Source organism: Saccopteryx leptura, chromosome 3 (genome assembly GCF_036850995.1).
Source record: "Saccopteryx leptura isolate mSacLep1 chromosome 3, mSacLep1_pri_phased_curated, whole genome shotgun sequence".
In the NCBI taxonomy this organism is placed as follows: Eukaryota; Metazoa; Chordata; class Mammalia; order Chiroptera; family Emballonuridae; genus Saccopteryx; species Saccopteryx leptura.
The window spans coordinates 152,640,429-152,662,363 of record NC_089505.1 but is presented as its reverse complement, the minus strand read 5'-3'; the positions used below and the strand labels follow the sequence as shown (position 1 = coordinate 152,662,363).

General features: G+C 38.1%; 1 protein-coding gene across 1 annotated transcript in view; it reads right to left on the bottom strand.

Annotated features, from left to right (window-relative positions):
* Positions 1-5,645: 5,645 nt before the first annotated feature.
* Positions 5,646-21,935, bottom strand: part of GIPC2 (GIPC PDZ domain containing family member 2) — an 82,433-nt gene continuing 66,143 nt past the window's right edge. The window contains exons 5-6 of the mRNA XM_066376628.1: positions 21,639-21,720; positions 5,646-7,844 (exon numbers count right to left, since the gene is read on the bottom strand). Coding sequence (XP_066232725.1) covers positions 7,666-7,844; positions 21,639-21,720 — 261 coding nt within the window. The 3' untranslated portion in view covers positions 5,646-7,665. The remainder of the gene's footprint in view (positions 7,845-21,638; positions 21,721-21,935) is intronic.

Sequence of the window (21,935 nt, the reverse complement as noted above, 5' to 3'; positions counted from 1 at the left end):
TTCACACATTCCTCCAACTGCCCTCCCAGCTGTCAACCACTAGAATGTTCTGTGTCATGCATCCCCACATTCATCAAAGCATTATTCACAGTAACCAAGACATAGAAACAACCAAAGTGTCCCTCGATATTAACCTTTTATCGGGTGTATTATTGGCTAATATATCTGAGAGGATTGGATAAAGAAGATGTGATATATACAGTATACACAATGGAATACTACTCAGCCATAAGAAACGATGACATAGTATCATTTACAACAACATGGATGGACCTTGATAACATTATACTGAGTGAAATAAGTAAACCAGAAAAAGCTAAAAACTGTATGATTCCACACATAGGTGGGATACCAAATTAGACTCACGGACATAGATAAGAGTGAAGTGGTTACCAGGGGAAGGGAGACTAGGGGGAAGGCAGTTGAGGAAAGGGTATAAAGAGGGACAAATATAAGGTGACAGAGGATGATTTGACTTTGGGTGATGGGTACATAACATAATCGACTGTCAAATGATGTGGAGATATTTACCCAAAATCTATGTACTCTTGTTGATCAATGTCATCCTGTTAAATTTAATTTTATAAAAAAAGGAATGTCCTGTGTCTATGAGTCTGTTTCAATTTCATTTCTTTTTTCCTTTAGATTCCACATGTAAGTGGAATCATACGGTATTTGTCTTTCTCTGACTGACTTTATTTCAATTAGTGTAATGTCCTCTAGGTCCATCTATGCTGTCACAAATAATAAGACTTCATTTTTACAGCTGAATAGTACCCCATTGTGGAAATGTACCACAGTTATTTTATCCATTCATCTACTGATGGGCACTTGGGTTGCTTACATATCTTGACTGTTGTAAATAACTCTGCAATGAGGTGCATATGTTCTTTTGAATTAGTGTTTCAGTTTTCTTCAGCTAAATTCCCAGAATTGGAATCACTGGGTCATAAGGCAGTTCTATTTTTAATATTTTGAGGAAATTCCATATTGCTTCCCACAGTGGCTGCACAGGTCTGCATTCCCACCAACACTGCATGAGGGGTTTTTTTCTCCATACTCTCACCAACACTTGTTGTTTGCGGATTAGTTGATGATAGCCATTCTGACAGTAGTGAGTTGATATCTCATTGTGGTTTTATTTTACATTTCTGATGATTAGTGACCCTGGCCATCTTTTTATGTCCACTGGCCATCTGTATGTCTTCTTTGGAGAAGTGTCTATTCTGGTCTTCTGCCCATTCTTTTATTTGAGTGTTTGTGGAGTTGTATGAATTTTTTTATAGATTTTGGATATTAACCTTTTATCAGGTGTATTATTGGCTAATATATCTGAGAAGCCTATTTCTCTAAGATAAATTCTTCTAAAATACCAACTTACATTTAGTAAATCACCCACTTAGTGAAATTAAAGAAAATCCTACATTCACATACAGCTTTTTCTCATACTACTTTACATCCATTTTACCACTTATCTAACTGTATCAGAGATGTCTTTTAAGCCTCTGTTTAGAGTTCTAGTAGTGACATCTATAACTCCACCCTAGTCCTAGGCCAGGATCTTCATAGACCTCAGAGTCGAGTCAATGTCTATAATTTACTTCCCCTGGAATTGTCGGGAGGATGTGTCAAAGTGAAGACACCTGGGCCTCACCACAAAGATGGAATTAGCATGATATTTGTAAGGAGACATGAAATTTTTAACAGTTCTGAAAGGGACTTCAAATTGTGTAAAGAAGACAATAAATTCAAAAGCAAACATCACTACCTAAGAGCTATGGGCTCTTCTACTTACTCACATTATTATTTGGAAACTACAATTGAACAAAGGGGAAAGTGTCACCCTAGCTAAAACCCTATCTTATAACAGAAACAGCTTATGGCTATTATATTCTATAGTGCATATCTCATGTATTTTTACTGAATTAAAGCAAAAATTGGGGGATTTAAAACTTAAAGATCTTAGAAGTTATACCTTATATAAAATAAGCTGAGAAAAAATATACCAAAAATGTTAAAAATGTAAAGACCTTAAAAATCACGTGTAATGCTTATCATTTATTTAAACAAAACTAAAAGGTCTAATATTTAAAACTTCAAATCTTTATTTTTTTCAAAATAAAAACATTCATCACATTTTTAACAAAAAGATTTTTATTTTAAGGATTCATATTAAATATACCTAATATAAAATTATTGTAGCTTTACAAGTAATTTTTTGATCAATACATAAAGATTTATACATTTATAAGAACAAATACAGTAATATATTTTTAAACATCAAAATATAATTTATAATTTCACATATTGTTTACTAGATTTCTAAAAGCCAATCTCAAAAATACACTTTAAAGTATATAGCAGGGGTCTACAAGCTTTTTACACAGGGGGCCAGTTCACTGTCCCTCAGACCATTGGAGGGCTGGACTATAAAAAAAACTATGAACAAATCCCTATGCACACTGCACATATCTTATTTTAAAGTAAAAAAACAAAATCGGAACAAATACAATATTTAAAATAAAGAACAAGTAAATTTAAATCAACAAACTGACCAGTATTTCAATGGGAACTATGCTCCTCTCACTGACCACCAATGAAAGAGGTGCCCCTTCCGGAAGTATGGCGGGGGCCAGATAAATGGCCTCAGGGGGCCGCATGCAGCCCGCGGGCCGTAGTTTGGGGACCCCTGGTATATAGTATGAGTTTTATAAAATGGAAAAACTTTTTTCCCATAAAAGTCAAATATTTTACCTATAGACAATATTTTTACATAGCACAGTTTAAAATATTAATGCTTACTTAAAACAATCTTCCAGAATTCTTTTAATTTTTTTTATTATAGCTTCAAAAAATGTTTATGGCTGTGTTTAAGTCTTACAGATATTTAATATCTCCAATTGAACTTTATTTTTAATTGAGAGCAGAGGAGGCAAAGAGACAGACTCCCACATGTGCCCCCACCAGGATCCACCTGGCAAGCTACCCATGGAGCAATGTTCTATCTGGGGTGTTTCTCCATTGACAAACAAGCTATTTTTAGCACCTAAGGTGGATGACATGGAGCCATCCTCAGTGCCCTAGGCCAACTCACTTGAATCAATCGAGCCATGGCTATGGGAGGCAGTGAGGGAGGGAGAGAGAGAGAGAGAGAAAGAAGGGATATAGGTGGAGAAGCAGATGGTTACTTCTCCTGTATGCCCTGACTGGGAATTGAACCCAGGACATCAACACACTGGCCAGGGCTGTCATAACAAATTTTTACCCTACTAACTGGTAATAACCATGAGTAGCTTTTAGAACTAGGTCTTGAGGTAATAGGTAGGCACAGGCTGTGCCACATGTCTCCTTCACAATCTTAGAAATGTTTTATAACCATGATATCTGTAAGGACTTGCAATTACTCTGATATCTTTCAATCTGTGTCAATAGGGCAAGAAATGTGCATGTCACACAGAGCACTAGTACTTGGGACTATGAGTTCAACAGCATCTTCTCCCTCTTTATTACTCATAACTCCTAATCTATTTCTTCCAACAGAACAGCAGCAATGCTGTTGGGATCCATGTTTTCAGATGCATCAGAAAGGAAGAGGGATTTATATGATCAATGTTTTATAGCTTTGGTGGATAACTGTGCTCTTTTTAGAAAAATTAGCATTTTGAAACATCATTTGGAAATAAAATTTATTTTGTTATGATGCTCAGTAGACAATGATAACTGACAGATATCAGGAAGGCTCTCTCTAAACTTGATGCAGTTCTATAGCAATAACATGGACCCAAATAAAGTATGCTTTACTTGAAAGATATGTATTTGTTAAAGTTACATGAGAAATATTGCAAATTAAAAATCGTTTGGAAAAATTAGGTTATCTCTATTTAGTCATATTATAATGTTGGATATAGCAACCCCAAAGAAATTATGAAGCCCAGGCAGGTAACTGATTACTGCTTTTATAATTGAACTCTTAAAAAGTTTCACAACATTTCATTATATAATTACATTTTTTAAAACATCACAAAAAAACAAAATGTGCCTATTTGTAACCATCAGAATGTGTGCACTTGAGGAGGACCAAGCTATATAGAGGGACCAATGGAACCTAATGTCCAGTCATCACTTACATGCTCCCCTGAGGAGAAAGCACACAGTGCACAGTGTATGCTCAGTGGCCACTGAAAGACCTTGCAAGAAAATCAAGAAAAAGTGATCATTCTCCACTGGAAAAAAAATGACAGAACAAGAGAAAAGGACAAAGACCTTCTGAAAATGTTTAGTGGCGCCAATGAAATTGCATGTTTTAAAAAATATGATTCATCTCGCTGTAGCTGCAAAACAGTAGCCCACACCATTATACTGTGACATTTAAAAAGAAAGCAGGCTCCTTGTGTGCACTGAGAGTCACCAAAAGGCACCAAGTTCAAAAATAGATATATGTTCAGGTAAGGGAACAAAGGGACATAAAGAAACTGACCTTGTTATCAGCTTAGCTACAGAGGTAAGAGATGAAGACATTTGAAGGAAAAATCTATTAGTATTAAAGCACCTGTGCCCAGCTGAAGCCCTTAATAATGATGACTGCCCATTCAGTGCTGACAATTACAGTGACCGCTGTGCATGGACATCAGTACTCTACACATCAAAACCACAGAAAGATCACGGTGAGTATGCGCACTTTATAAATTGGAGATTCCATAAATCGGGGAATTGGCACCAACTGTCAGTCTTTTTTTTTCTTTTTTTTTGGTGACAGAGACAGAGAAAGGAACAGACTGGAAGGGAGAGAGATGAGAATCATCAATTCTTTGTTGCGGTACCTTAGTTTCTCAGTGATTGCTTTCTCATAAGTGCCTTGACCGGGGTGCTACAGCAGACCAAGAGACCCCTTGCTCAAGCCAGCAACCTTAGGTTTAAGCTGGTGAGGCTTGCTCAAACCAGATGAGCCCGTGCTCAAACTCGCGACCTTGGGGTTTCAAACCTGGGTCCTCCGCATCCCAGTCCATTGCTCTATCCACTGCGCCATCGCCAGATCAGGCACCAACTGTCAATCTTCAAGCATGCCCATAAGGAAGAAGAAATGGACATTCACCAATAATAAATAATGACTCATCATTTCAAATCTAACTTCTAATGACAAGAAATGTATTTTGTCATTCAAACTAAAATGTTTCTTTGGGCCTCCTAAGTCATCCAATAACTTTCATCCTTAAAAAAATATTACTTCTGGCCCTGGCCGGTTGGCTCAGTGGTAGAGCATCAACCTGGCGTGCAGAAGTCCTGGGTTCGATTCCCGGCCAGGGCACACAGGAGAAGCGCCTATCTGCTTCTTCACCCCTCCCCCTTTCCTTCCTCTCTGTCTCTCTCTTCCCCTCCCACAGCCAAGGCTCCATTGGGGCAAAATTGACCCGGGCACTGAGGATGGCTCTATGGCCTCTGCCTCAGGCACTAGAATGGCTCTGGTTGCAACAGAGCAATGCCCCAGATGGACAGAGCATCGCCCCCTGGTGGGCATGCCAGGTGGATCCCAGTGGGGTGCATGTGGGAGTCTGTCTGACTGCCTCCACATTTCCAACTTCAGAAAATAAAATATATATATATATATATATATATATATATATATATATATATATATATATATATATATATATTACTTCTTTTTTGTGGGTCTCCTAATAAGAGAGGTAATATTGAGAATTAATAAGCATTTGGGAATCTCCAAGAAAATAAAACCCACAAAACAATTAGCATATAAAAAAAGTAACCCTGAGCTGGATTCTATTTTCAAATGATGGCAAGAGTAGGAGGTAGGGGAGCTAGAAGAGGCTAAAGAAAGATAAACGTTGATGGAAGGAGACTTGACTTGGGGTGGTGAACACACAATACAATATACAGATGAGGTATTATAGAATTGCACACCTAAAACCTATATAATTTTATTAAGCAATGTCACCCCAAAGAATTCCATTTAAAAAAATTTTAACTGATGAACAAGAGCACAAGACAATTCATAAATACAACTACTTTTGTTAAATGTTAAAAACTAAAAATGCTTCTGGGCAGGTTTCAGATAAATGAGACAGTGAGTATCAGCTACACAGCATTAACTTAAGTGAAAGGCAGTAGAGGGCAGTCAAAGCAAAGCTGCACCAGAAAACAGAGGTATCTAAGCATCAACCCAGCATGGGAAGGGAGCTACTTCAGAGTTCCCTGCACACACCCTCCCCGTTATGATTCCTGATGACCACGGCAGCACACAGCCCTCTCCTTCTAGCACTTAGAACAATGTTTGCTCACACCAGGCTCTGCCTTATTAAGTGATCTGTGTTGAAACTATTCATGTCCTTTTCTCTTACTTCCGTAAAATGTCAAATAAAAGTGGTAAGACAATCACTTACCACCAATTGTCTCAATAATGTAAGGTTTAAGAGAGGGTCTGTTAGAACTCTAAAATGATAGGCAATATATTTTCTCACTTCCTCCTTTATTTCCACTGCAGGGGGAAGGGGAGCCTGTTTCTGATGGTGTCTCCTCTAAAGTGTAGGGAGCTTAAAAGTATTGCTCGTTCACCCAAAAAGTGTTCTCAAACACAGTTAATGTCTGAGTAAATCTCTCAAAAGAAAAGTTCCACAAAGACTATAAAAAACCTTCCCAGGAGTGCTTATAAAGAGTAACATAGGAAGGAGGTACAGGTGAAAATGAAATAATGTTTTAAGAACTGACTTACAAAATCAAGTAGAAGCGATTTCCACCCTTTCTGCCTTCTCCACCCACCCTTCTCCCACACATGCAAATACACAGCACAGCCAATTTCAACAATAGGTTTTAAGAAGCAAAGAAGCAATATATCATATAAAGAACCATAAGTTAAAAGTCAATCAATCCCAGTTTTAGAAAGAAAAGAAAGTAGATCATAGACATCAACAAGCTTTAGGAATCTTCCTTCCCTTACTCAGTGGATTAGAAACTAAAACAATGCTTCTAGACCTAGAGTAGGTATAGCTCACATTTCATTTTTCAAACATATTCTGTTCAAGCCACTATAAGGAAATGAAGATACTATGAAGTAAATCATACTCCAATTCTAATTGTCACTGCAATAAAATTTTGCAAAAGAACTACGAAGTTATTGCAATCAACCACTTACTTACATGTGAAAACAAACCAAAGGTAGAGGTATTAATGGGGAGCAAAATCTATTTAACATACTCCCTAAAACGTACTTTACAAATAACTTTTGAGTGAATATTAAAATTGATCAAATTTTAGGTAATATATTTTGAGCACACTACATCTTCAACTGCATTAAAATGTACTCAGAAATTACAATTGTATTTCAAAACAAAGAACGTATTCTATACACATAAAACCAAACCAGAGTACATAACAGTACCTAAACGCAGATCATACAAGGTTTTAAAATTTTTTTAAAGATTTTAGTTATTGATTTTTCAGAGAGAGGAAGCAGGAGAGCGAAAAGTATCAAGTCATAGTTGCTTCACTTTAGCTGTTCACTGTCTGCTTTTTCTACGTGCCTTGACTGGGCAAGCTCAGGATTTCAAACCAGCAACCTCAGTGTTCCAGATCCACGCCTTATCCACTGCACCACCACAGGCCAGGTTATAGGGTGTTCTTGTTCTTGTTTTTTTATAAAGGAACAATGGTTCACTTGATCAGTGATGGATCATCCACATATCGACATCCTCGTTTGGCATCACCGATGGCTCCCCAAACTTCAAAGACAAATTCTTGTGGGAACTCAAAGTCTCCAAAGGTTTTACCAAGTGCCACAGAAAATTCTTCTGTATTATGTTTGTCCTTTCCAGCTTCGAAGATTGCGGTAGCTATCAAAAACAATTTTTAAGAATTATTAACATATGAGACAGCATCAGAGGACTGAGAAAAATAGCACCAGGAAAATTACTTCCTAAAAGCAACATGCACGAATATCACATTTTAGTATGAATTAAGAATAGTAAGATACTCCCCATCACATATCAAGGTAACAAAGATTTTTTTTTTAGATTTTAATTTTAGTGAGAGGAGAGAGAAAGAGAAAGAGAGAGAGAGAGAAGTGGGGAGGAGCAGGAAGCATCAACTCCCACATGTGCTTTGACCAGGCTAGCCCAACATTTTGAACAAGTGACCCTAGCATTCTAAGTCGAGGCTTTATCCACTGCACCACCACAGGTCAGGCTAGCAAAGAGATTTTTAAACAATCTTCCCACTGCACCCCTGCCCTCTCCTCCACCTCGGAGCCCGTCAGGGGAAGCTCTGGCATTCCTACAGGTAGAGCACGGACTCCTGAAAGAAAGCCCTGTGGCTCACACTGCCAGGAAAAGGTACCCCCTTCCCTCACACACCCCCATAGTCACCAGCACTATCTGTCGCCTCTACCAGCCCCTTCCACTGTGATAACACCTAGTCCTACCTCTCCAAAGGAAAATGACCAAGGATACCAACTTCCAATAGGTCAATCAAGCCAGGGAGAAGGGTAAGAAGATCTTTCCACTCATGGAATCAGGTAACATTTTCTGAGCCCCTTTCCATTTTGGGACAGACAATGAAGATGGTTTTCTAGTAAGTTACCGGAGTTTTATGTTTTATGTCTGAGGAACCAGCATCTCCATGAGTACATATTCCCATGGGAACTGTCCCAACTGACTGGGAGGTGATGTAGATATGGTTTGAGACTTGGGTAAAGAAACTCCAGGTGAAACCCCAGCCTCTCCTTTGCCCCCAGGTTAAGGCTGAATGAATCAAAGATTGTATGATTTCTCTGAATGAGTCAAGAGGTCTGGTCTTTCAGCTAAAACCCAGAAGGACTCTTAAGAGCATTTAATAACTGTTACTCATCTCAAGCAGTTCAGTACTAACATACACAGGCAAAGGGGAAGTGAGATTCCACAGAAGGGCACTACAATCAAAGTAGAAGTGGGATGTGGATGGGGTGACACAGTGCAGGGGTCGAAGCCCTAGTAATGTAAAGAAGCTTCCACATGGCTGGACTGCCCGGTGGAGAGTCCAGGTATAGAAAGGACAGCACAGGGTAGGTGGGGGCAGGAGGTGGGGGCAAGAGGCATACTAATGAGAGATTGGTTGTATACATGAGAACTGATCACATAAACACACATACACAAATACACAGGATAATGGGATGCAGGTTTGTCACTGTCAGAGAAAGATGAATAGGGAAAGAAAGAAAACAAGGATGAAATTGGAATTATAAAGATCAATTAAGATATATATGAATATATTTCAATAGAGCAATTAAAATATAGCGGTAAATATATGCATACACATTCCTCAATCCACATGGGTGCAGTGAGACACCAGTAGCCACGAACACACAAAACACCTAGACCTTGCTTCTTACAAATCATTCTTCATGAAAGGTCTGAGAGTTCCTCAGAGAAATGGCTGATTCCAGAGCTGGAGCAGGCACAGTACAATATGAACCAAGAACATCTTCCGTCACAATGTCAGAAAGTGTCAAAAATGGTTGGAACATGTGAAAAAGCCACAGAAGTCAGAGTGAAGAGCTCCCTCTGACCAAATCAGGGACAATATGAGCATCAAGGTAAGCAGTATGGTAGTAGATTACAATACCATTGAACAAAACAGAAAACCATGAATTCAAAATGAAATGATTAATTAATTGACTGATTGACCGACTGACTGACAGAAGGAAGTAAGGAAGGAGGTTGATTCATGAGGAACAGGATATTCAGTGTGTCAGAATATCTCCACCAAATACTTATTAATTACAAAAAAAAAATAACTTTACAGTAGAACTTAGCAAACACCTTTAAAAAGTCATCAACATGAACAATATCAATAATAGAACAAACCATTATTCTGTGCCTCCTGAGAAGATGTAATGAAAACAAAATAAGTATCACATTTGTTACAAAGAGATGTAACCTGAATGAATTATTGGGGAAAAGTAGACAAACCAAAATTGAGGAACATTCTATAAAATAACTGGCTTGTTCCCTCCAAAATATCAAAGTCATTAAAAATCAAGAGTAGGAAACTGTTTCAAATCAACACTATAAGTTAAATTAATACAGGACTTTGAACATGCCCTTTCACTATAATGGATATTCTGACATTTGGTGAAATATAAATACAATATGACCATTAGCTGGCAGTAATGCATTAATGTTAATTTCATGATATGAATGTTTAGACTATTGTTAAATAAGAGAATAACTTATAGCTTTTCAATTATTTTAAAATTTATAATTATAGTTGACATACAATATTATATTAGTTTCAGTTGTACAACAGAGTGATTCAACATTTATCTACCTTACAAAGTGATCACCACAATATGTCTAGTACCCATCGTCACCACACATAGCTATTACAATATTATTGACTCTATTCCATCTGCTGTACATTATATCTGATGACTTATTTTATAACAGGAAGTTTGTGCTTCTTAATCCCCTTCCCCTTTCCATGGAAAACACACACTAAATATACAGGGTGGTGGACTATCATTAAAGTAATAAATTCTCTAAAGGCTCAAAAGAAGAAAAGTCTTTGTATTATATTTTTAATTGTTCTGTAAGTTTGAAGTTGCTCTAAAAATATTTTTTGAAAAGAGTAAAGTGTGAGGAGGAATTAAATCTCGTCTCTTCATCACCATTCCCCTCTCTTCTACCTTGCCTCAAGCCTCAGCCATGACCCAAGAGCTTCTCCACTCATGAACCTAGAGTGGAACACTTTAAAAAGGAGAAGTCCTCAGCTGCATCTGGACCTTCCGCTCCAGCCCACAGGTGTATTAAAACTTCATATATTGGCCCTGGCAGGTTGGCTCAGTGGTAGAGCGTCAGCCTGGTGTGCAGGAGCCCCGGGTTTGATTCCTGGCCAGGGCACACAGGAGAAGTGCCCATTTGCTTCTCCATCCCTCCCCCTTTTCTTCCTCTCTGTCTCTCTCTTCCCCTCCCACAGCCAAGGCTCCACTGGAGCAAGGTTGGCCTGGGCGCTAAGAATGGCTTTGCGGCCTCTGCCTCAGGCACTAGAATGGCCCCGGTTGCAACAGAGCAACGCCCCATATGGGCAGAGCATCACCCCCTGGTGGGCAGAGCATCACCCCCTGGTGGGCGTGCCGGGTGGATCCTGGTCAGGTGCATGCGGGAGTCTGTCTGACTGCTACCCCGTTTCCAGTTTCAGAAGGATACAAAAAAAAAAAAACCTTCATATATTCTTTAAGTGACATGCCAAGGCTGGCCAGGATGTAGTGAAGCAAACTCAGATACACTGGTTTGACTTTGTAAGTTTGGCTGCTGAAACTCAATTTGTTAAAAAATATCAAAATCCGTTGAAATATTCATATCCTTTGATCTACTAGCATTTCCACTTCTGGGAATCTATACTTTTTCCTTCCAGTTTTATTGAGATATAACTGACATACATCACTATATAAGTATAAGATGTATAATAGAATAATTTTATATATATATACACACACACACATGTGGGCAAAAGTAGGTTTACAGTTGTGAGTATGCGAAACACAAAGCTTATTTTCTATTATTATTTATTGATGATTGTATAACTTGTGTTATAACTGCAAACTGACTTTTGCCCACCCTTGTATTTTTGTTTTGTTTTTTTGCCCACCCTTGTGTATATTATGAAATGAATACTGCAATAAGTTTAATTAACATCCATCATCTCGGATATAAAAAAATGAAAAAGAAATTTTCATTTTCCTGTTGTGATGAGCACTCTTAGGATTTACTCCAACAACTTTCATATATCACACAGCAGTGCTAACTATAGTTATCATGTTGAACACTACTTCTCTAGTACTTACTTATAACAAAACTTCTATCTTTACACCATCTTTATTTAATTTCCCCTTCTCTCACCTCTCATCTCTGGCAACTACAATTCTGGCTTTTTTTTTTTCATTCTGGCTTTTTTTTGTCCCCGAATATAAAAGTAGGAATGCAATTAGACAGACTCCTACATGCCTGCCGTTTGAGATCCACTCAGCATGCCCATCAGGGGGCGATGCTCTGCCCATCTAGGGCGTTGCTGTCTGGGCCAAAGCCATTCTAGCACCTGAGGCAGAGGCCATGGAGCCATTCTCAGCATCTGGGGCCAACCCTGCTCCAGTGGAGCCTTGGCTGTGGGAGGGGATGAGAGGTAGAGAGGAAGGAGAGGGGGAGAGGTGGAGAAGCAGATGGGCGCTTCTCCTGTGTGCCCAGGCCGGGAATCAAACCTGGGACTTCCACACGCTGGGCTGACATTCCACCGCTGAGCCAACAGGCCAGGGCCAATTCTGGCCTTTTTTTTTTTAAACAAATTTGGGTTTGGGGTGATTTTATTATAAGATTCCAAATATAAGTGAGAACATATATTGTAGTATTTGTCTTTTTCTGTTCAGCTCATTTCACTTAGCACAATATCCTTAAGTTCTATCTACATTGTCACAAATGGTAGAATTGTCTTCATTTTGACAGCTGAATATTCCATTATACACACACACACAACATACACACACACAACATACACACATACACCACAACTTCTTGATTCATTTATCTCTCGTAGAAACTTAGGTTGTTTCTATGTCTTGACTACTCTGAATAAAGCTACAATGAACATGGAGTGCACATATTTCTTAGGTATAGTGTTTTCATTTCCTTCAGATATAAGGGAATCTATATTTTCTAAAAAATCTCAAAAACACAAAAAAGTTTAACATAAAAATGGACATAATAGTATTAAAAATATACCTAAGATGTAGAAACATTAAGTTACCTCTGGTATAATGAAATATTTGATGATATATTTTGATATCATTTTAAACAATGTATATGAATAACTTTGCAATAACTTCAGGAAATCTTTTTATTTCATTATTTACTGAAAAAACAATACTTAAAATTTATATTATAATCACAACTATGTTTTTAACAAACATCTCTACATAGGGTGGCTAAATGTAAAGATATGTGATAAAGCAATTATAATAAAATAGTGATAGTATCATCTAGGTGATAGGGGTAGAAGTATTCAATAAAGAATCTTTCAACTGTACTGTGTGTTTGAAAATTACCATAATAAAATGTTAGGCAGAGGAACCTCTACACAGACAATGAAAGAAAACTAAAAATAGCCTGACCAGGCGGTGGCGCAGTGGATAGAGCATCGGACTGCGATGTGGAGGACCCAGGTTCGAGACCCCAAGGTTGCCACCTTGAGCGTGGGCTCATCTGGTTTGAGCAAAGCTCACCAGCTTGGACCCAAGGTCACTGGCTCAAGCAAGGGGTTACTCGGTCTGCTGAAGTCCCATGGTCAAGGCACATATGAGAAAGCAATCAATGAAAAACTAAGGCATCGCAATGCGCAACGAAAAACTAATGATTGATGCTTCTCATCTCTCTCTGTTCCTGTCTGTCTGTCCCTATCTATCCCTCTCTCTGACTCTCTGTTTCTGAAAAAAAAATTTTTTTAATTAAAAAAATAGAAAACTAAAAATATAGTAGATATATTCAAGTAAAAAAGAAAGCTTTTTGGTGTTTTAAATCAGGATTTTTTGATGTAGTAAAACAATGGCTGACTTCTCAAATTACTCTGTATGCTCATAGTTATTAACTGTTGGAAATTATGTCCTAAGCCATCAAGAAGCACTGCAATGCATATGAGAAATGTTTCAGCTCTTTGAACAGCCATACTATTATAATCAAGGTAAAAAAGCAGCCCTCAGTGCATTTTCACACAGTAAGATAAGGAGCCATGTGCCTACAATCCAGTATCTGTTGATATTCCCCATAAATCTGGAGGTTCTGTCTGTGTCCTTCCTCTTCTCATGTCACTTTACTTTGGAGGTTTTAGCCACAACCCCAGCTTAATCATGACCTTCTTGCAGAGAAGTCCCAAATCTTTGCTTCCACCCCTGACTTCCCTCATGAGTTCTAAATATTGATTTCTGAACAAGTAGTAGACAAGTCTTCCTGGGTGTTCTATTAGCACATCAACTAGCATGTCCAAAAATAAAAAACTCATCATCCCTACTCTTTCTCCTGTTTCCACCACCATCATTAGTGGGGCGATCATTCTCACTGTTACCTTTCTCTTTTTGCTTGTGCACAAAACACTGCCTCCCCCTGATCCTACCTTGGCCACCTCTGTAATCTGTTCCTTTTCTTTTCATTCCCACCACCACCATGCTTTTACCTTAATCTCCAAGTCTACTCAACAAATCACCCCATGGGCACATTAGATTTCTCTTCCGAAAGCACGCCTCTGATCCTACAAAGTAATGAGATGAAAGGACCAGGAGGCTCCTGTCCACCCTGCGATGATCTCTGTCATTCCCACATAGAAAGATATTCCTTGGGTCAACAACGGTTATCTAACAACTCTAAACCCCAGTTTGGCATTCTGACCCAAAGCACCTCTGGCTCCCAAATGGCTATTCTCCTCTGCACTGACATTATGTCCTCATAAATCTGACCACTCAAAATTCCATCCTTCTCCCTTCCTGCCTTTGCCAATGATAACCTCCCCTAGTCACTAGTTCCGTCATCAAAATCTTTCTTCTCTTTCAAGGCTCCTTCCCCCAGGAAACCCGTTGTCCACAACTGGTGACAGCTGCATTCTCTAAATCTCCTCCCAGTTCTCTTCACACCTGAATATACAAACAAATTGCCTGCAATGTTGGCAAAATATAGATGCTGGTCAGCAGTTCTGCAGCCAAGCCTGGGTTTCTGCATTTCCAGCCACTCCCAGCGAATGCAGTCCTTAGGTCCCAGTTTGAGTAGTAAGGTACTGCGGTACATATTTAACTTTGTTCTGTGTTGTCTATATCATCATTATTTCCACCTATGTATTTTCTGTCCCATTAGATAATAAACTCTCACTGGACTTGAATAGCTTACTCAGTCTTTCATGTATAGTAAAGGCCGGTAAGTGAGTAGACACAGGAGAAGGCTTTGTAATTAGACTATAATAATTTTGGACTGGCACCATTAGCGTGTCCTGGGGAAAGTGAAGCCCTGAACTCTGGTCCCATAGCCAGAATGTGCAAAAGAGTTGTCAAAACTTAAAGGTAAATATTGCAAGAGTAGGATTCAAGTTCAGAATTTTAGTTAGTCTACCATTTTAAATATTTCTCACAGGCCCTACTGATAGCATTTATTAAAGATAGTTACCTAAAGATTTTACTGACATATGGATAAGATACAGGCTAATTGAAGAGGGAACAAGATGCACACAGATAAAAGATATAAGAAAATCTACAGACCATTCAGAAGCAGAAACTAACTGCACAAATGAGTGATGTTCTTGAATACAGTAAGGGAAACAATGGCAGGGATCAGAATTAACTTTTTGAAAACTAAGAAACATAGAATACAAACAAATAAATACATTCATCTGTTGACTCAGTGTCATATTTGTGATTTACATTTCAGGCTAATAAGATCTGATTGAGAGAAATTCCTAATTTAACAATGATTGCATTCTTCAAAGAATTACTTTCTTTACACTTTACTTCTCTTGGGACCAATCACATAGCTAATTGTGTATAATGGCAATGACTTTTCAAGTCATTGGAGGACTTTGCTACAGGTGATTAATTATAAGGGGATCACTAATTAACTTATAAGTAATTTGTGATGAATATTTAGTTGCCTAAATTTGTCAGAGTGAAAGAAAATTGATTTTTAAGCAACTTTTTCTTAATTTATAATTATTTGTACCATTGTCCAATGATCTTCCCTATATACTTGTGTACTTTTAACAACAAAACAGCAAAACTAATTCACTGATCTATTCCTAATTTATATTTAAATAACTAAAAGGCATATACCTAAAATAAAATTTTAAAGTTGAAAACAGTTTTAAGTTTTTACCTTTGAAAAGTGTGGTTCCCCAAAGTTGGAAGAATCATACTAACTGATATCAAACTATACTACAATCAAAACAGCATGGTACTGGCATAAAAACAAGCACACAGATCAATGGAATAAAATAGAGAGCCCAGAAATATACCCATGACTTTATGGTCAATTACTATTTGACAAAGCAGGCAAGAACATATAATGGGATAAAGGCAGTCTATTCATAAAATAGCATTGGGAAAATTGGATAGGTAATGTGCAAAAAAAAAAAAAAAATGAAACAACCATCTTCTTACACCATGCACAAGATTAAACTCAAAATGAATAAAAGTCTTAAAGGTAGACTTGAAACCATAAACAACCTAGAAGAAAATATAGGCAGGAAAATCTTGGACATTTCTCATAGCAATGTTTTCTAATATATCTCCTTGGGCAAGGGAAATACAAGGAAAAAATAAACAAATAGAACCACATCAAACTAAAATGTTTTGCACAGCAAATGAAACCATCAACAAAATGAAAAGATAACCTAATGAATGGGAGAACATATTCACCAATGATAAGGTTAATATCCAAAATTTATAAAGAACTTAACAACACCAAAAAAACAAACAATCTAGTTAAAAAATGGGTGAATGATCTGAAAAGATATGTCTCCAAGAAAACATAAAGATGGCCAACAGACATATGAAAAGAGGCTCAATATCACTAATCATTATTAAAAATACAATGAGCTATCACCTCAAACTTGTTGGAATAACTATCATCAATAAATCAGCAAACAAGTCCATCCCTCTCTCTCTCTCTCTCAAAAAATAAAAACTAATAAAAATAAAATCAACAAATAAAAAGTGTTGGCCAGGATGTAGAGAAAAGGTCACCTTCCTGCACTGCTGGTGGGAATACAGAATAGTGCAGCCATTGTGGAAAAAAGTATGGAGTTTCCTCAAAAAATTCAAAATGGAACTGCATTATGACTCAGCATTTTCACTTCTGGGAATATATCCAAAGGAATGCAAAACACTAATTCAAAAGAATATATATACCCCTATGTTCATTGTAGAGCTATTTACAATAGCCAAGATTTGGAAGCAGCCCAAATGCACATAAGTAGGTGAGTAGATAAAAAAGCTAAAAAAAATAAGAAAAAACAAAATAAAGCAAACAAACAAAGCACTGTGGTACATTTACACAATGGAACACTACTTGCCATGAATGCACCTGAAGAATATTATGCTCAGTGACATAAGCCAGTCAGAGAAAGATCAGATACCATATGATTTCACTTATATGGAAAAGTTAATGAACAAAATGAACTAACAAACAAAATAGAAACAGACTCATAGATACAGAAACACAATGATAGTTGTCAGAGGAGAAGGGAGTTGGAAAGCTGGGTAAAAAAAGTGCAGTTTTGAAGCAAAACAAAGAAACAAACAAAAAAACTGATCTACACAGACAATAGTATGGTGATTACAACAGGGAAAGCAACAGGGGAGGTAGAAGAGGATGAAGGGATGAAGGGGGGTAAATGGTGGCAGAAAGAGACTTGACTTGGGGTGAGGAACACACAATACAATATACAGGTGGTATATTATATAACTGTACACTTAAAATCTATATAATTTTATTAACGAATGTCACCCCAAATTTTTATTAATTTTTTTAAAAAAGAAAAGTGTGGTTCTCCTAATTTGAGCATATCCGCAATTGCTGTGCTACTTCCTGAATCTTACACTATTCATACAGGTATTTATTCAACTGTATTCAATAGAACTATATCATATTATTTTTCCAACAAATACTACCTAATCTAAGTTTAAGAGCACTGCCAATTCCAAAACTTCTTTACCCTCATTTGCCTATGCATTTCTCTAACTGTTGCAGGCGCATATCATTTATGCAAATCTCTATATTTTTCAAAATGCGAAAGGTTTCAAGATACTGGTTTTACATGGGATCATCTCAACTTTAACTTCACATCTGTGTGGACCAGAGAGCATTATGCTAAGGAAAATAAGCCCGTCAGAAAAGAAAAGTACCGTCTGACCAGGCAGTGGCACAGTGGATAGAGCATTGGACTGGGACATGGAGGACCCAGGTTCAAAACCCCAAAGTCACCAGCTTGAGCACAGGCTCATCACCTTGAGCGCAGGGTCGCTGGCTTGAGCAAGGGATCATAGACATAACCTCATGGTCACTGGCTTGAGCCCAAAGGTCGCTGGCTTGAAAAAGAAGAATAAAGTGGGAGGTATCATACTTCCGGATATCAAGTTATACTACAAGGCCATTATACTCAAAACAGCATAAGAATAGGCATATAGGTCAATGGAACAGAACAGAGAACCCAGAAATAAACCCACAGCTCTATGGACAACTGATATTTGACAAAGGGGGTAAGAGCTTACAATGGAGTAAAGACAGCCTCTTTAATAAATGGTGTTGGGAAAATTGGATAGCTACCTGCAAAAAAAATGAAACTAGACCACCAACTTACACCATTCACAAAAATAAACTCAAAATGGATAAAAGACTTAAATGTAAGCCGTGAAACCATAAGCATCTTAGAGGAAAACATAGGCAGTAAGCTCTCCGACATCTCTCGCAGCAATATATTTGCGGATTTATCTCCACAGGCAAGTGAAATAAAAGACAGGATAAACAAATGGGACTATATCAAACTAAAAAGTTTCTGCACAGCTAAAGACAACAAGAACAGAATAAAAAGACAAACTACACAATGAGAGAATATATTTGACAATATGTCTGATAAGGGGTTAATAACCCAAATTTATAAAGAACTTGTAAAACTTAATACCAGGAAGACAAACAATGCAATCCAAAAATGGGCAAAAGAAATGAATAGACACTTCTCCAAAGAGGACATACAGATGGCCAATAGGCATATGAAAAAATGCTCAACATCACTAATGATTAGAGAAATGCAAATTAAAACCACAATGAGATATCACCTCACACCAGCCAGAATGGCGCTCATCAACAAAACAACACAGAATAAGTGCTGGCGAGGATGTAGAGAAAAGGGAACCCTCCTGCACTGCTGGTGGGAATGCAGACTGGTGCAGCCACTGTGGAAAACAGTATGGAGATTCCTCAAGAAATTAAAAATCATACTGCCTTTTGACCCAGCTATACCACTTTTAGGAATATACCCCAAGAACACCATAGCATTGTTTGAAAAGAAGAAATGCACCCCCATGTTTATGGCAGCATTGTTCACAATAGCGAAGATCTGGAAACAGCCCAAGTGTCCATCAGTGGACGAGTGGATTAAAAAGCTTTGGTACATATATACTATGGAATACTACTCAGCCATAAGAAATGATGACATCGGATCATTTACAATAACATGGATGGACCTTGATAACATTATACTGAGCGAAATAAGTAAATCAGAAAAAACTAATTACTATATGATTCCATACATAGGTGGGACATAAAAATGAGACTCAGAGACACGGACAAGAGTGCGGGGTTTGGGGGGAGGAGAGGGAGGGTGTTGGGGGAGGGGAGGGGCACAAAGAAAACCAGTTAGAAGGTGACGGAAGACAACTGGACTTTGGGTGATGGGAATGCAGTATAATCAAATGTCAAAATAACCTAGAGATGTTTTCTCTGAACATATGTACCCTTATTTATCAATGTCACTCCATTAAAATTTTTTAAAAAAAGAGTAAGGAACATAAATTTGTGATTTCCACATTGAGCGGCTGCCCAGGCACCTATAGTAGAGAGAACCCTGATTACAAGTGCCATTTTAACAACTGGTTCACTGAACTCAACAAAAAAAATAGGTATCGGATCTGCCAAACCCGTGCAAACAGGCTAAATCCAACCACTGACCCAAGCGCTCACACAAGGATGCATCTGGCACAAACCCCACCACTAGATGCACATTTACTTTCCCCACTCAGCAGCTGCCCTCCCTTCTCAAAGAAAAATAGTCATCATTTTTCCATCAGAGAAGGGGTCAGGGCTTTCACAATCTCAGCCCTTGTATTTCAGAAATAACTCTCAGCTCCAGAGGTTTGACCTACACCTAACCAGCCCCACAACCTCACTTGAGCCAATCAGACCAATCAGAGACAATTCTGAGCATTTTGTTTGAATGACTTGGAAAGGCCGTCCCTCTTGCCATTGTGTTTGAAACCAAGGTGTAGAAGGTGGAGCCACAGCAATTACTTTGACTCCCTGATGGAGGTCCTGAAACTGCTAAAGGATACCATCAGGGCCAGAAATGAAACCTGAATGGATAGAAGAGAACTCACCACCTGATGACAGCATGAGAACTCCAGGTCCATCCATTCTTGAAGCCAGGACCTACCTCTGAACTTAGCAGTTATAAGAACCCATTCCCCCCAAACACACCCTTAATTTTTCTTTCCTTAAGTAAGCTGGAGTTTGGTATGTTGTTTGGTTATTTATAATAGATAGATGCTTTTTTTTTGAGAGAGAGAGAGAGACAGAGAGAGAGAGAAAAAAAAAAGAGAGACAGACAGGAAGGAACAGAGATGAGAAGCATCAATTCTTCATTGTGGCACCTTAGTTGTTCATTGATTGCATTCTCATACATGACTTGACAAGGGGTGGCGGGGGTGGGGGGCTCCAGTAGAGTCAATGACCCCTTGCTCAAGCCAGCAACCTTGGACACAAGATAGCAACCCAGGGCTTCAACCCAGTGACCTTTGGGTGCAAGCCAGTGACCATGGAGTCATTTCTATGGCTCCATGCTCAAGTCAGTGACCCCGTGCTCAAGTTGGATGATCCCATGCTCAAGCCGGTGAACTCAGGTTTTCAAACCAGGGTTCTCAGTGTCCCAGGCTGACTCTCTATCCATCGCACTACCACCTGGTCAGGTATAACTGATAGAATCTTAACTGATAAATCAAGACTCTCATATGGTGGCATAAGAAATCCACAGAAATTCACTGCTCAACCACCTTTATCAGTCATACACCAAGTGTATCTTCCTTTTAATATTTCTGATTCATTTATCACAGGGTTAAAGGAACCTTATAAATGTGTATAACTTTAATATCATAAGTACACAATTTAATCAATGTATAGCTAATATATCAAATAACTTCTGGATGTATCATTTATAAATTATTTTATTTTTTAATCCATACAATAAGCCTATGATGAAAATATTATTATAGTTAATAGATAAAAAACTAAAGTTTAGCCTGACCTGGTGGTGGTACAGTGGATAGAGTATCCATCTGGGACGAGGACCCAGGTTTGAAACCCTGACGTTGCCAGCTTGAGAACGGGCTTCTCTGACTTGAGCAAGAGCTCACCAGCTTGAGCGCGGGGTTACTAATTTTGGCATGGGATCATAGGCATGACGCCATGGTCATTGGTTTGAGCTTAAAGGAAGCTTTCTTCAGTAAGGAGTACCTACCTGCTCAGCTGGAGACCCTGGTCAAGGCACGTATGAGAAGCAATTAATGAACAACTAAAGTGCTGCAACTACAAGTTGATGCATCTCATCTTTCTCCCTCCCTGTCTGTCTCTCTCTCTCTCTCACTTAAAAAACAAAAAACACTGACGTTAGAAAAGATGAATTGACTATGAGGCTAAAAAGGCCAGGTCTTCTTTTCATTATTTTTATTATTTTTATTTTCATTATACTTTTCATCATTATACAAATACTTTTTCTCTTGAAAAGTATCATTGACAATAAATGCAAGAAAGACATAAATAGCACTAAGTTCCATCAAATTAAAAAATATAGTATAATCTTACCTAATTCAGAATCTCGAATTCCCAGGTACATTTCAAGAAAATCATCAACCTTTTCAATTGCTTTGGCTTGGGATGCAGAGGGCTTAGTCAAAGAAAAGAGAAATAAGATATTATACTTTTATATGAAATCTCTTGAATGTCGAAGTATATACTTAGGGGAAAATCTGAGGTGGAGCCAGTTCGTGGTTTTCTATTCAGCTAATTAGAATGGAAATATATCTAGAATGTGCTCTGAAACTCAGCACAAATCCATACAGTAGACACTAATCTTCAGTGTCAGTGTTAAGTGCTATGGAT